We start from the raw sequence: 16,513 nt of genomic DNA, 5'->3' as shown, positions 1-16,513 counted from the left end.
CCCCACTTGTTCCACAAAATTATAACTATATTCTATTTCTGTTTCACGCAAAAACGGAAATCTCACTTTTGTAAAATATTTCTTCTTTTATTCCCAAAACATATACAACTTATATATCTTCTACAACTAGAAGACTATCTCTTAACTATTCAAACAATATTGTACACTTTAGATATCAGTTATCAATCAAATCGACTTAAATATCGAAGTGCCAGGGATTTCCCCGATTTCTGGTGCGCATTAATTATTGTTCTCCATTTCCATTGGCTAGAAGTCAAGGATACACTTCCGGTTTACCCACTGCAGGGCTACTTCCGGACGAACAAAAATCAAGGGCAACGTTTAGAAAGGGGAAGCAACTTGTTTACGCACGCATGTGTTACCATTCGGCACCCGAGAGCTACGTTCTTATTATGAAGCTGTCCTGATAAAATATATCATACCCAAATAAGTATGCTCTAAAGCGATAATTTAACACAACTAAGCCCACCATTCGCACATGAAAGTACAGTTACCCTGTTGGTGAGCAAAACAGAAATCGAACACAAGCAGGTACTGAGATAGAAGATTTAAAGAGTGGGCGATACCGATTGACAACTGTAGTATGCTAATACAAGTGTACGGGTTGTTAGCTAAATGAGTTAATATAAAGCTACTCGTGCTGGGCATGAGTACAGAAGTGTTTCACATGTACTAAACATTGTCCGAAAACTGCCACAGACTCCCGTTTACCCAATCATGATGTGATAAAGCTTAAAATATACCTTAGTCGACCTATGGGCGGATTGATTGAGTGGTTAACACTTCGGCCTGCCACGCAGGCGGCTGGTGTTCGTTCCCAGTAAGTGAGTTGTCACTATAAATGATACCGTTGGAAGCACGGTCCCACAACAAAAAGTACACAATACACCTCCTGCACACACGCAGACATAAACACACAGAGAGATATATGCCAGGTGGCATGATGTTTTAATATGAGAATGTCCTCTCACCTAAATTTATTAATGCTCTATTTTAAGCGAATTAATGCTACGAAAATTTAGCTGTATTTCTACTGACTGAAATCCGGTTTCTTCTAATTCATGTGTGTATTCTGGTAATTGACAGCACTTATCTTATAATTTAAATATCACCGTTTGATAAGGCCAATGTCACCAACATTTCAGAATCGTGTACTTATACAACTGCATGCATTCTTGAGATTCTTCCTTGTTCCGTATTATTGTTCTGAAACAGAAAGGCTTGTTATTAGTGATTTTCTGTAGATTCGAGATAGGGTCAAGAATACTAAAAGCATTATGACCATTCAGAATTGCTGTATAGCGTGTAACTATTGAAAAACAAGCATAACTTTGTGTGTTTGTCTTGTAACACCAGGATCGATACCTTGTGTAACAACTGTATGCGGTTAAGTGTTTGTGATCATCACTATCATTAACCCATCAGTGTGTTATTGTTATACGTGACACTAGAGGTATGTGCCCTGTTGACTCGGCCTGTAGTGACCAGCTACTCTACCCTAAACGTCTGAAGTATGTTTACGGGACATGTCTGTGTTATTTGTAGAAGCATGTTAACATAGGAGGAACAGCGTATCGTTGTGTGATTTTATCTTTATCATTAGTAGTACAATTAATCGTGCGTTAACATTACACAAGTGAAATGGACATCTTTATGACTGTCACCTTTACACGTCACATTTCTCGTGCTATTCTTCTGTATGGAATACTTGGTGTATACAGCACTTTCTGTGTTGCAATTTCTCACGTGAGTGTGTCCGTTTCAGGTGACCAAACCTTCATGCAAGCTGCATATAACCAGAATTGTAAGCTGGTTGGAATGGATCGCACGGGTGAAATAACAGAAAACCACAAACGTAATATAATCAACGGGCTGCGAAAACATTCCATTGCCTGGATCGGAGCTCATGTAGAAAGTGTTTGGATGCAGTTTGCAGGGTGTTACACAGGTATAATTGATCGTGCCAACAAAGGATTCGATTTATCTAAAACTACCATCACATCTTGTTTGTCACACTGTGGAAATAGAGGTTTCTTTCTAACTCACGATCAATGCTTCTGTTACCAAAACGAAGTAAAGTATGTCGGATGTAGCGCAGTAAATTGTCAACATTCTTCTGACTTATTATGTGGGTCGAGAGACGGATATTCTGGAATGTTCTTCCCTCGTGTGTCTGGACGACAGTGTATGTGTCATTACGATACAATCAACTCCGACCAGACTATACAGGGTGCCGGTGACTGTTTGCTTTCTACGTACCGTCAGAATCACCCTTCTCCTATATATAGTGCTGCTCAGTGTAACCAAACACATTTATCGATATGTCAACAACCTCACGGAGGCACATTACCAGAGTTCGTAAAAACTGAATCACCTTGGTACCAATCGTTAGTGAACTGTTACCATAGAGATAATCATATCTTAGGAACTCGTTGGTTACCTTTCCGTCTAGTCACTGGATCATATTGGGCAGGTCCATTCTCCGTGACAAATATTCGATGGGGAATTATCAATTCCAACGGTACCACAAGTGGATGTATAGCCGCTACAGAGACAAGGGAGGGGAAAGTGAGACTCATCCATTTACCATGTAATACACGTATACCAGCATTGTGCTTCCCCTCAAACAAGACAGTAACTGCCAATACAGTTAAAACAGATATCTATACGACATTACACGTTAATACAATCCCTATAAATTTAACAAAACAGTCAACATTAGCGCCAACTGACAATTTAAAGACGCTTTACAAGTCAAACCTGGACAACGACGGCGCTACATCTACGATAATCATTGTAACTATTGTAGGATCGGTGACGTCGTTGATTATCGTTTCGCTTGTTGTTGTGTTTGTATTTGTGAAGCGGCGAAAGGTTCGCCGACAAGTCATTGTCAACGGTTCTTCATCAGGACAATACATGCAACCAGATGGAGGTGAAGCTGACGTTACAAGTTCACAGGGACCCGGGGAAATTGCTCAATACATTAATACATCAGGCAATGTTTATGATGAACTGACTGATTTCCGAGGTGACCGTATTTTGACAGGTCAGGATATGTACGATCATACATTCACAGGTGAGATGTATGGACACCTGAACGCAGGAAACTATCAGTACGTCGACAGTGACTATGATCACACTTTCTCGGGTGAGACAGATGGAACATACAGACACCTAGGCACAACCAACCAAGAAACCGTTAACAGTGATTATGATCACGTGTTCGGAGGAGTATCTGAGAAATCGGCATCCCTGCCAATTACAAATACCGACGACAACGCAAGGCCGCCAACGTTAGACATTCAGTATGACGATGTAAGTCAAAATGATAGTTCCGCTGTGGCGCCAGTGTATGCTCAGGTTATCAAAAGACACCTTCGGAAACAGATATCTGATAGTGAGTAATGGTTGATTTTCGAATTTAAACTTGCAAGAAAGATAAAAAAAAAGTTTGGGATTTCATGTTTTACAATGAATAAAATAAATGATTTGAAGAATTTTTCATGGTCTTACTTAAGAAATTATAAGGTTATTTAAAAGGTCTGAGTCTTTTTCAGGACCAATTGTGTATGCAGATTATGTGTTGTAAATATCGACTGCAGTATAACTGTTCAGATTATCTACTAATATCACGGGTCATTGCTATTAAGTTTCAATACTTTGCCAACTGTCTTAGTCGCCATACACGGAGAAAATAACAAAACAAAAATATCACCAAAGCCTCACACTTACGCAACTGAAATAACCCTTGTAACGTCAGAGTAAGTTTATCCTCGCAGGACAAACTAAATCGGAATACCACCATTTGTCAAGCACTGTCAATTCTACCGATCTAATAATCACATTCTGATGTCATAAGGTCTCTTAAAGGTACCATGCCGCTAACGTTTGCCTAATTCTTATCAGCAGGCTAAAACTGGAATTTTCTCTTTTTGTCTTACATAGCAAAAGTGTCAAAGATAAAAAAAGCAATTGATTCTCATTTTCTTACGTGCAGTACAGAATGCAATGATTAACATAGTATCATGCATGCCACAATGGCTCCTTTGAAATGACGATATTTCTTGTCAAAATTTGGCAATCATACACGCGAATCGTGTAAAAACGAGAGGGTGGAGGAGATACCTGAACGTTTTTGGGAAGCTTACAACGGCCGGTATTTAATCTATAAACAAAATGTAGACCTATTGAGAATATTGGTATGTATGCATCGGTTTGGAAGGGTTCTTCACAGTATATCATTAAATAGCATTTATGTCTGACAATAACAGTAAAGATAAACCATCTAGTCCCAGTCAATCGTGATACTTGTGTTATAAAACATATTAAATCATGATATTTCTTATGGCATTTGCGACAAACGAAAGAACACATACAATTATTGTTGTAAATAAGTGATCTGTTTCGATTGAAGTTTAGCCGATGCTGAAATGCGTCCAACAGTTATCCAAATCAAAAGTAAAATCTCAGGATTTGCATAATGGACACTTAATGTGGCACGTAAGTTTACATACTCCGTTACCTTTCTGTTTCTGTCTGGTGGTTATGATAAAAAAAACGTTTCTTACCTTACCTACTTAGTAGATAGTTTAGCGTGACACCAGCAGGCTACACTTACCCGGGCACATCAGTTTACGAAGTAAAAAGTTAAACTGTTTATTCAGTACCATGCTAATCGGCATTACTTGTCTTACGTAAAGGAAAAACAATCTACAAATCCTATTTAGTTATTTTGCACATTGCTGTTCTTTAATTAACATATCATACTTCGATTTAATATTGCTACAACGACGAGGCTGGTAAGTTAGGTTTAAACTCCATTCACTTCGTTATCAAAAACAAAACTCAGATTTAAGTGATTTGCCTCATTTTCATTATGTCTTATACTTTATATTGTTTTTACTCTGTTCCTATTATTATTTTTCGATATTAGCCCGTGTAGTGTTCTCATAATACATTGTTGTATTTCCTCTTTAAGTCTAACATCTAAAACAGGTTAATCACATGTATTATTTAAATTTAATTTGTGTTTTTTCTTTTCAATTAAATGGTTGATATGTTATCGGTATCTTTGTTTGAAATGTATTAATTTAAATAATGTGTGCTTGTTGTCACAGTAATAGGCTTGCTCGAGATAACAAAGGAGAGTTTAGTTAGGTATGCAGTTTTTTGCAACATTTTTGAACCGCGAAACAAAACAGATAACAATAACCCAGATGAAACCTACATATGTTGCGACGACACCACGTAAAGGCGACATGCACATTTGACGCAAAAGTCTAGTCACAACTGCAATTATACCCTACGTAAAGCCGCGGCGTGAAAGTCAATGATGTAGTAGAATCCTATGCTAGGAGTCCAAGCCTACAGACACAGTAGGACAAGACCAAATCAATCGTTCAAACACATTCGATATTTCAGACACCAAACCAAGTATACAACCGAGAGTTTTCGTCGGGAACTTCAGGTTCCTCTCATATCAAGACCTTCTGCGCATTTTATTAGTCGTAGTTGGCAAGTTGATCCTTCCACCCTTTTGATAGTAAATGTCAAGCGAGCTGAAGTACTTGTTTATTAGATACGAAATCATTCTGCTTCGTGGGTATTTAAATACATGTATGTACAATGTTTATAGAATGAGGACATTCCTGTTGTGCCATGGTAACACGATCTAGAGACAACGAAGTTATAATTACTGAGATAAAGATAACGATATGACAGAGAACTTGCAGCAGCAGCCTTAGATACAAGCTATCAATCAGCAATAGGATAAAAACAAAATAAAATACATGCTTACAGTGAATGCAACACAATGAAAATACGAAAGAATATAAACGTAATTCGAGCTGGAAATGCGGCGTTGTATGGCACTGCGACTTCATAAGTATTGTATATTCCATTTAGTCATAATGGACAAAACGGTTTTCATTGTGTCATGGACCTGCAAACTCTAACGAGACTTCTGTTTAGTCTTTGAACAAAATTACCGTTATTCAGTGGCTTCTGAATGGTTGACATTAAGATAGTATTTGATTGTTCTAAAATTTAGCATTAAGATATATTATGGCATTGAGACCTTTAATGTAACTTCCGTTTAGTCATAAAACAAAATGGCTGCCTTGAACTAGCTGCTGATTGGTCAACATTCAGATACTGTCCGATTTCGCTCTATTTTGGTATGTAGACGTGTTATTGCTTTTACTTAAATTTGGCATTCAGATAAATTATGACAACGAAAAAATTCTTATGCCACATCCATTAAGTCTTCTAACAAATTGCCTTTCCTTTAGTGGCTTCCGATTGACCGAAATTCAGATTGACATATTTTACTCAATTTGGCTGGTAGGTGTGCAATAGTAATGCTAAAACTATTTCTTAATATGAAAAGACAAAGTCTAAAAAGAGCGTTGCTCTTGTTGATCTCTGATATTTACTGATTCGTTTAGAATGAGAAAATACTGATTTCATAATGAGATAAGATAAACATTATTTAAAGTCAGCAAGTCGAGGAATGACAATAAAACACAATCTCTACTGGGAATTTGAGATCACATTACAATTAGGGGAGATCGGGGCAAGTTCGTCCACTTTTTATTTTAGTCCGTTCTGGGAAATATGGAAGCACGTCCGTTTTTGAAGAATCATTTAACTTTTCCTGTCGAAAGATCGGATGTCGTTATATTGATATAAAGTCTCAATTTCTGTTCCATCTTGAACACCGGGTTTAATTTCAAATTTTGTTACAGTCAACGAGGTTTGACAGGTAAGGATGCCTAATAAGATTAAACAGTTTCTGTCTGTAATTAGTTATAAATCGACATGCGGTGTGAAACAGTAATACGTTGCTGAAAAATGGCGTTAAACTCGTATTGGTGCTCTGGAAGATCATTGTTGATTTCAACATAAATGCATTATCAATTGTTTCTTTTATGAGTAGTGATGTATATACACATTATGTAAAGACTATAAAAATACTATTCTAGTTATTTCGTTCATATTCTCAACAACATATTTTCAAAAGCTGATGAAATTTTAGACGATGAACAAATACATGTACACGTTCTGACGTTGAACTGGCATTGGTTTAATGCCGTCTCTTTTAGAAGATACCTCACGGCAGAAATATTAACAGAACCTGGTTGATGACAAAAAGGATATTCAGAAAATATCCGCATTCTTACTTTTTGTGCCTGTGGGAAAACAGAAATAAAAGAAAGTTCTGAAGTACCGACAAAAAGATAATGCAATGGATATCAGTTCAAAAGATTTCCGGTTATTTTTCATCCTTCCAGAAATAACCGATGAAGGCCAATGGAGTATGACGTGTCTGTGACGTCATAGTAGGATAATCTCTGAACGAAGATTCATGCACGTTAGTATCAAGCCGGCTGGAATATTAGTTAGAGTTGAGTTTTATGATTTCGAAATCTAGAAACATTCCTGGTCAAAATTATATAAAGTTATGTCAGTCCGTCAATATTTGACGAGTTAACGCCACTTTAAAGAGTATGATATATGACTTTTGACGTTGCTCACAACGTCATTATTTCCGACATTACTGTTAAGATTGATACAAACGTAACCGATGGTTAACATAGTGTATGCATAGTAATTTTAACTGCTTATTTCTGGCTTTACTCCAGATGTTTAAGCATGATTTAAAGAGAAATTTTAGAGCATTTAAATAGAAATAATTAAAAATGTTATAAAGTCATACAAATATTGAAATATAAAAACAAATAAGGTTCCATATGACCATGGAATAAATAACACTTTTGTATTTTAAACTTTATAGAATCACATTTGCACAGTTTCGTTTCGGTTATAGCTGTGACAAAAATATGTTTACAGCGAGTTTTGCAATGACCGTACATGAAATTAATTGGTGCTAGTTTTGGAAGGACCGCAGGTGAAATTAAGTTGTGCGAGTTTTGACGTTGCAACCATGGTCACTGTCTTATCTAAGTTACGCAGACACTTTGAATGTCAGTCATGCCCATTTCAAAGAGTTTTTAATGTACTGAAGAGATTATTTCTTTGAATGCAACAAAGAAAAAAATCTAGAAAATTAAAACGTCCTGGCTGTTTGAATATGTATGGCGTTCTGTGTTACGAATTTATCACAATTATTGTTTCTCTTAAGCGTATATTCTTGCGACACTTCGGATAAAACTCGTACAGGAATTAAATATAAATTTTATTTATTTTATAGCAATGATGAAACATGTTATTTCAGCTTATGTTAATCACATTTGTTGGCATGGATATTTGCGAGCAGGATGCCTTACTGTGGCAGGAAACCGAGTACCCAGAAAAAACCCACGTGGTCGGGCAGGTGACCCCATACCTTTTCATGTCCGATCGGGGAATCGAACCCCGGCTGCCTTGGTGAAAGGCAAGTGCGCTAATAATGCGTTATCCACTTCATCACCCGACCACCTAGTACAATACAGAAATTACCTGTGTAATAAGTATTTGACTATTCTATTTCAGTTGGAAATGGTGGTATGCTTAGCCTCAGACTTTTCCCATGTAAATATTTAAGGTCGATGAGGTCGTTTGTGGAAAAACTTTAAAATCTTGCTGTCTCAATTTAGTGATTGTTTTTCTCAAAAAATTGTTAAATATCAATTTCAGAAAATAAAACAGACATTTTTGTACAGGCACAGAATATGTTATTCCTATTTTTAATACTATTTTTTTTTATAATTTTTGTAGATAATTAATAATATGTTCTGTTTTGAGCATTTCCCATCATTTCATTAGCAAAGGAAAAATTTAATATTCATCGCCCAACACTTCACATTTTAGCCTCGCTTTCTACATCCAGTAAATACTTTGACATGATGATAAACCTATAAAACTTGTACATCCACAGAAAGACAGTCCTTGAGCCAGTACAAATGGACTGAATAGAATAGTCACTGAAATGCACTATTTACCTAAGAAGTAGATTTCAAATACAGTATGTCATCATTCCTTTGTTTGGATAGATCACCAATATGAGATTAATTGCATCTAGAAGTAAGCAGGGAAGGTACTTGCAAGTATTTTTGCAGAGGAAGCAGGCTTATGTTGCCAACTTGGTGATAAGCCTTTAACCTCTGACCCCACTGAAAGACATTCAGGAATGACTGTCCCTCTTATTACTAGCCTCACATCAGTCTCCTCCCCGTCAAGCGCAGGCGTCACCTTTAAAAAAAATGAAATTTAATTACATGTACTGTATGTATATCAACAGAAAGTATATGCATTAAAAAGCAGTTGATATATACCTGGTACATACAAGGTTTGGTGATCATCTACGCCACACAATATACAAAAATGTACAGTTTTATTGTGAAGTAAAAAAGTTTTATAAAAAGAATGTAATTTGACACATTCATTCGACGTAAAAAACAACATTGAACAATCAGAAACGATGGAGTTCAGGGGAAGATAACCCCATATCAACCTATGCAACTCCCCACCCCTGCAAGGCGCACACTAATGTATTAACAAATTTAATACATGTATTTTGTCAGGATTGGAGGTTGGGACGCAATTAAAATGGTACATCTAAACAGTTTTAGCATATTAAAGTCCTTTTTTTAAAGCAGAGACATATATTTCGAGCAACTAAATATTGTATTTATGAGGAATATATCTCCCTGCTTTAAAGAAAGATACAATATATTGATCATTGGCAATCTTCTGTTTTCAAGTTTTTAAGTACAGTATTATGAAGGTATTTTTAGAAAATATATATATATACATTATATATTGGATTTCTCTGTCAGGGGTGTGTAATAATGTAAATATCAACTATTTCAACACTTGGACTAGTATATTTAATATCAATTTGGGCTAGTGAAAATGTTCAATATTTACTATGAACACATAGGTTGGGCCTCGGACTTAGATATGGGCTAGTAGAATGTTTTCAAATTAACTTGCAGGCAAGTTTGTGAAAATGAAAATGTACATCTGAAAGCATTTAAAAATGGGTAGAGAAATATTTGGAAAAATATAGAATAGGGACACCTTAGGTTAAGCGATTAATGTTGTTTCGAATAATGGCACAGTGCATCGAATAAACAGGGTATCTATTTGACAAGGCCCATACATAATTTTAGAATTATACAAATAAATTATTTGAAATTAATATTTCCAATATTTGAATAATTATTATCCATCGAAAAAATTGATAATGACCTAATTAATTGAGTGGAGCGTAATTGGATTATAATATTATAACATTAATAACTCAATTGTATTACATGTAGTCCTACTTAGTGACACACTCAGAAGAATTTCAGTTGGGCGGATATATAGTTGTCTCTGCCAGGAAAGTTTATAGGAGAAAAAAGTCATCTCTTCCACTTGTTATATAAGTATGTGGTCATCCCAATCACTTCATCTGCATACCTGATACAATAAGGGAAACAAAATTGAACTCTTAACTCATAATAAAAATATTCTGATTCACGCAAGTAGGTAAATCTGAATTTAAATTTTAAATGATGATACTGTATTTAATTCCTGATATGAGTAGCTAAGCCAACAAATTAAACAAAATTATGAATGCATTAAGTTCATAGCTTTAAATTCCATACTGTTTTATTATTATTATTGCACGAGAATAAATATGTTTGTTTTTGTTAATGGTTCTGCCCATTACACACTTATTATTCATGGTTTGATTTCTAAAGCATTTGGTCATTAATCTCATTATACAATGAAAATACTACCATTTTTTCTAAATGTTTACATACCTTGAAATTTTTGCTGTACATGCTCAGCATGTTTTTCTTTCTTCCGAATGTTCCCACAGAACTGCATCATACCGCAGGCCCCTGTGATCATGCTTAAGAAAATGTGTCATAACATTCTTAAGATAATGCACGTTGACATTATTGAAGTGCAGAAAACATGAATTGCCGAGTGACTTAGATCTATTGGTGTTTAGAAACTGGAAGTGTACTGTACACGTGTAAGTTAGTATACAACCCTTGTCCCATACGCCTGAACCTGGCCAACATTTAGCACGATTACAAGCTAAAGAAACTGGAAAGAAGTGACTGAACTAATCGTCTATTTCTGCACAATAACATCCATATACTTTAAATGACTACATACTACATGTCACAAGTTTTAACGCAGCCATCGCAGCATGTACACAATCTACCGGAAGTGCGCGCACCAGAAATCGGAGAAATCCCTGGCGCCTCGATATTTAAGTCGATTTGATTAATTATTGATATCTAAAGTGTATAATATGTTTTGAATAATTAAGAGACAGTCTTCTAGTTTCAGAAGGTATATAAGTTGTATATGTTTTGGTAATAAATTAAGTAATACTTTGCATTCTTGTATAGCAGGTGAGAGTTCCGTTTTCTCGCGAAACAGAAATAGAATATAGAAATATGGCGTTGGAATTTCTGTTTTTCACCCTTTTCATTGGCTAGAAGTCAAGGATACTCTTCCGGTTTCCCCACTGGAGGGCTACTTCCGGACGAAAAAAAATCAAGGGCAAGGTGTAGAAAGCAACTCTGTTTACGCACGCTTTTGTAACCATTAAAGAGTTTCACTCGGGCGCCTTCGGCACCCGAGAGTTACGCTCTTATTTAACATAATAATCCTCTGATTGATCGAAATTAAGATATGGTCAAATTTGGTCATTTTTTTGTATGTAAACGTATTATGGTATTCCGATATTTTTTTCTAAGCTACTATTGGGGCGGTTGCGGGGTCTTACGTTATGATCCACATTACAATTAGAACGTGTTCCTATGATTTCGTGTTTGGAATATTCCCACGTGGAGAATTTGTACTATCCAGACCTCCTAGCGTTCACGTAAGCTTTGTTACATAAATAAAATTAAAATGTCAGCTGAAATTGGAAGAAATGTCAACATTCTATGCCACATATTATGTTAAATAAGAGGCTGTTCAAGATCACCTACGTACAGCATATGCATGGCAAAAGTGAACCTAAAACATTTATGTACTGTCATAGTCATTCGAATACGATTTAAAGTTGTGTTTGATTTGACTGAGACAATTATTTTTATTGAAAATCCCTTATTCGTTGTTTTTGTGCGTGTGTCCAGTGGATAATTGTTAGTCTATAGCGAGAGTTAATGCTGGTCTTTTATTTTCAGTAAACTCGTGGAAGGATATTAAGAATCCGATCTGATTGAGCAGGGATAGACGTGTATATGTATAGAAATATGTATTATATTTATTTATCGTAATACATGTAAACTAATGTCACGTATTTATCAGCTGACACATTGACCTTTGTTCTTGCTTTCTAACTTCCTGGTTCAGAATAGTGTGTACACAGTGAGGTGACAGATACACAAAATCACGATATGCTTTGTATGGCAATGTCTACTGATAACATTTCAAATATGGTATAATGTTTTAAAAATATGAAGTAGTATGCTCACTGCTCTGATAGACATTACACGACACGGCATTTAGTGGATGAGGTACATGAGTAATGGAAGTCATTGTGGTATTCGTACTATTATGTCTATTTGTGAATAATGGTCATGGAACCCCTCAAATGAACTATATTTCAAGGAACCAAACATGGAACGAGGCCTCCAATGACAGCTCATGTTCAATGATAGGTCTTAACCTCACAGGTGAGATTGAGAAAAACCTTGACAATACCATCAGCAGCATCGCCTTGGACACACATCAGACAGCATGGATTGGGGCGTACGCTAAACGTGTCTGGATCACTTTCGAGGGTTGTTATTATGGCATATTAAACAACAGCAACTTTAGCTCGACTCCTCTGACCCCACATGAAGACCCAGCCAAATCATGTTTGAAACACTGCAACTACAGTGAATTCGTTCTTACGGATGGTACGTGTGTTTGTTTCAAGGATGTTAAAGGCTTGTCGACTGGTTGTCTTCCGGAGAATTGTCCAGGTACAAAGTACACATATTGCGGGAAAGGAACCTCTCGTAATGCAGACAGAGTGTTATTTTATTGTATGTGTCGCTTCAGTATTGAAAGCGATCCGAGATACATATCTAATGGAGGTGACTGTATGACAGTAACTTACAAACCACAACTAAAACTTATTGCCATGAACTGTAGTTACACAAACAAACCTGTTTGTTATGACCCAGACAACAATCAAGTTGATCTCAGCGTAGGTTCAAATAATTGGTTACAATCTTTTTCGAAATGCTATAATATTAATAAACAGTTTGCTGGTAGAACAACAAATGTGACAGGAATTCGTAATGGTACGTACTGGGTTGGTACGTTTGTGGTAACTTTTACATCATGGGGCCGTGCACGTTCTGAAAATGACAGCTGTGTAGCAGTCAACATCGATAGACCTAGCAATCACCTTAAAACTGTTGACTTGCCCTGTAATACATTTCTCCCAGTGGTATGTTCCAACACATCTCTATCTACACTCATGACTACAGGAACGACTATTCTTAGTACGAACAGAGCTGTTGTCCCTGACAGTGTTACATCTACTGTCCTATTGTCAACCAATACTCGTCTGAACACAACCAGTACATCTGGCCTGGAAACTACCTCGAATGGACATGCGGCGACATTCAACAGTTCACCAAGTCCAGTGAAATATGGTCAATTATCTTCATCACCGACATATTCAGCAAAAAAAGTATCAAGTAACACACAAACTCATTCCCAGACAGCAACTATAGTTGGATCAGTGGTAGGGACTCTTGTCATTATAATTATTATAGTAGTTGTTCTATTATGGCGTCGTGGGGTGTTAAGAAAACCTCCAAGCGTTCGAAGCAACAAAAACATCAACACATTAGAAATGAGAAATCCTAGTACAGAAGACAACATGGGTACGGACGATAGTATACACAATGATGTGTATAACCACTTAGGGGAAATTAAAACGAAGCAGAACGTGTCAGGTGAGGATTTGTATGATCATACTGGTGCTGAAGGTGAAACATACGGACACCTTAACAGTGAAAGGTATGAGGAGGACAGTGAATATGACCATACCTCTAATCATACGGTAAGTGACACATACGGACATCTTAACAGTTCATACCTACATGACGATGATAATGCGTATGATCATACATGTATTAGTACAGCTGGCGATACATACGGCCGCCTGAATAGACACAATCATCAGTCGGACAACGAAAATAATTATGATCATACAGATGACATGTATAGTCACCTTCATGCTGGTACAAATCGAGATGTTGGCGACGATGTATATGATCATACTGGTGGATCAGGCAACATGTATGGTCACATAAACATAAGTAAACCTGTATGAAACAGTGAGTACGGCCACACATGGACATATACAACCGACAGTAGATAGTGAATACGATCACGCACGTGTAGCACACAGATGTATACAACCGGAAGTGGACAATACGTACAGTACGACCACACACGTGTAACACACAACAGGAAGTGGACAGGGAGTACGACCACACATGTACATACACAAGCTAAAGTGGATAGTGTATACGACCCCACGTGTTACACATGTACGTAATTGTTAACAGACGATAAGTGAAACCAGTACCTATGACAATGTCACATCGCTAGCATAGTACCGAGAACAAATAGCCCTATAATTGAATGCTTGTGTATTCACATTTTATAAACATTAGTAACTATAACATACTTGTTGTGCTTGTGATGATAAAAAAAATACAATGTACATCGAATATAGTTTATATAAAATTATATCATCAAAATGTGAATCAATTGCAAATACAGAAGATGTGATAAAAGAACGTATCATTAATATGTACATATATGACACTTAACTGTTTTTAAAACAATGGAACGAGCAACGATGTAAACTATTTATTCATCCATTTATATAGAATATATCTTAATACGAGAATGATTCAAACATATTCTATATAAGGGGTATTTTATCATTGACGCATTTCAAACACATTTTCCTGGAAATTTTCATAATAAATTGAAAAGAGTGGAAAGGGAGACAGGGTATTCCACAAGAGAGATAATCGTGACGTCATATTAACATAAATATACATATTTATTAATACAATGGTACACGTAAGGCATTAGAAAAACTACTTTGAACAGATGTAGTTTGGTGTACTCTACTCTTTAAAATTTACACAGTCCTGAAAACCATGACAGCAAGTGTTACTAAATATATAGTATGCCTCGAGGAAATTTGACAGTTTTTACAGTTCTAGAATGTCTTAAATAGAAATAAACAAGACAGGTATTTCCGCTAATTATTAAATGATTACGCCATGGATTCGTTCTTAAAACATAAATCGAAGCTTTGATATGCAATTCAAATGATAAACGCCTATGTTTGCAACACGTTATACGATTGTATAGAACCAGAACACATTAATCTGTTTCCCATTGTTATGAAATACGTTTTGCTGTGGTATATAAATATGTTCTACATCTAATATTTTGTTTAATTGTCAAACAAAAGTAAGTGAAATATGGAAAAAGCTCTAAGGAAACTATTTTCTCAATATTTTTTATTTGCAAAATGTACTATTTATCTGTATGTTTTTAGGAAAAACATTACATTCTTTAAAAAGGGGAAAATGAAGAAGACGAGACAGTCATGCAATATCTACCTAGTTAAAGAAGAGATTTTTTTGTAAAGATGTTGATGGGTTATTTTTTTGTAATAATCTTTGGTCTGATATCTTTGTTTAATAGTTTAGTTTCCTTTTTTATACATAAGTATTATTGATAGCACTTTTCCATGTAATTAATTGGTAAGGGAAAATGTCCAAGGTTCGTATGCAATTTGTAATTCTTAGTTTTAACATATAACTATATCAGTATTTAGTTAATAAAATCTACCAATCTGAAAATCGTTATATATTTTGTTTACATGAAAAGTATAAATAACGAAAACTATGTGTATCTGTAGCATAATGTAATACTACAGAACAAAACTAAAGGAAATACAGTATGCATTAGTCATATAACATAGAACCACTGGATAAAATGAAGTTTTGGGTAGAGTCTATTTCGTCAAATAGAAGTCCAGGGCCCGGGATCATGAAACGGACTTAAGTCTAAGACAAAATTTGAACTTAAGTTTGAAGTTTTGACTTAGCTAAGACCAAATCTTAAGTGGATCATGAAACGTGCTAAGCAAAATCTTAGCTGAGACTGAACTTAAGTCAAAAATTATTCGTTGTCAAGCACATGCGCGCGCCGAATTGCGTATTTATGGTATTTATAGGAACTCTTCAATGCGGGAAACCACGTTGTTGTCGGTAAACATAAAAACAAAATGGAGAAAAGGAAGAGTACAGAGTATATTGGGCGAATTTAACTGGATTTCGGATTACGAAGTTGTTTTCGGAGCAAGAAATGGTCAACAATTAAAGCCTGCTGTTCCAAAGGCTGGATGACAAAGTCGCAAAAGAAATGCAGTGTGGCTAATTACCGCCTGACTACTCGTAAGCTCCCCGAAGTGTTCACAAAATTCGCATTGTAA

General features: G+C 35.9%; 1 protein-coding gene and 1 long non-coding RNA gene across 2 annotated transcripts; one reads left to right on the top strand and one right to left on the bottom strand.

Annotated features, from left to right (window-relative positions):
• The first annotated feature begins 1,739 nt into the window (after positions 1–1,739).
• Positions 1,740–3,512, top strand: LOC110446823. Its single transcript, XM_021492140.1, has one exon. It carries the CDS (start codon positions 1,801–1,803, stop codon positions 3,427–3,429), a length of 1,629 nt encoding a protein of 542 aa, XP_021347815.1. The 5' UTR covers positions 1,740–1,800; the 3' UTR covers positions 3,430–3,512.
• Positions 3,513–8,925: 5,413 nt separating this feature from the next.
• LOC110446824 lies at positions 8,926–10,848 on the bottom strand. Its single transcript, XR_002462508.1, has 3 exons — positions 10,779–10,848; positions 10,284–10,431; positions 8,926–9,216 (listed from the first exon to the last, which is right to left on the bottom strand). It is a non-coding gene; the product is annotated as an uncharacterized LOC110446824 (long non-coding RNA).
• Positions 10,849–16,513: the final 5,665 nt, after the last annotated feature.

The sequence above is a fragment of the Mizuhopecten yessoensis genome, unplaced genomic scaffold, assembly GCF_002113885.1.
Source record: "Mizuhopecten yessoensis strain PY_sf001 unplaced genomic scaffold, ASM211388v2 scaffold3013, whole genome shotgun sequence".
In the NCBI taxonomy this organism is placed as follows: Eukaryota; Metazoa; Mollusca; class Bivalvia; order Pectinida; family Pectinidae; genus Mizuhopecten; species Mizuhopecten yessoensis.
The sequence above is the reverse complement of the archived record's forward strand: the minus strand, read 5'-3'. Positions and strand labels throughout refer to the sequence as shown.

What these genes read in the sequence shown, in the direction of transcription:
- LOC110446823 (XM_021492140.1), top strand. Translation starts at nt 1,801, where the DNA reads ATGCAAGCTGCATATAACCAGAATTGTAAGCTGGTTGGAATGGATCGC.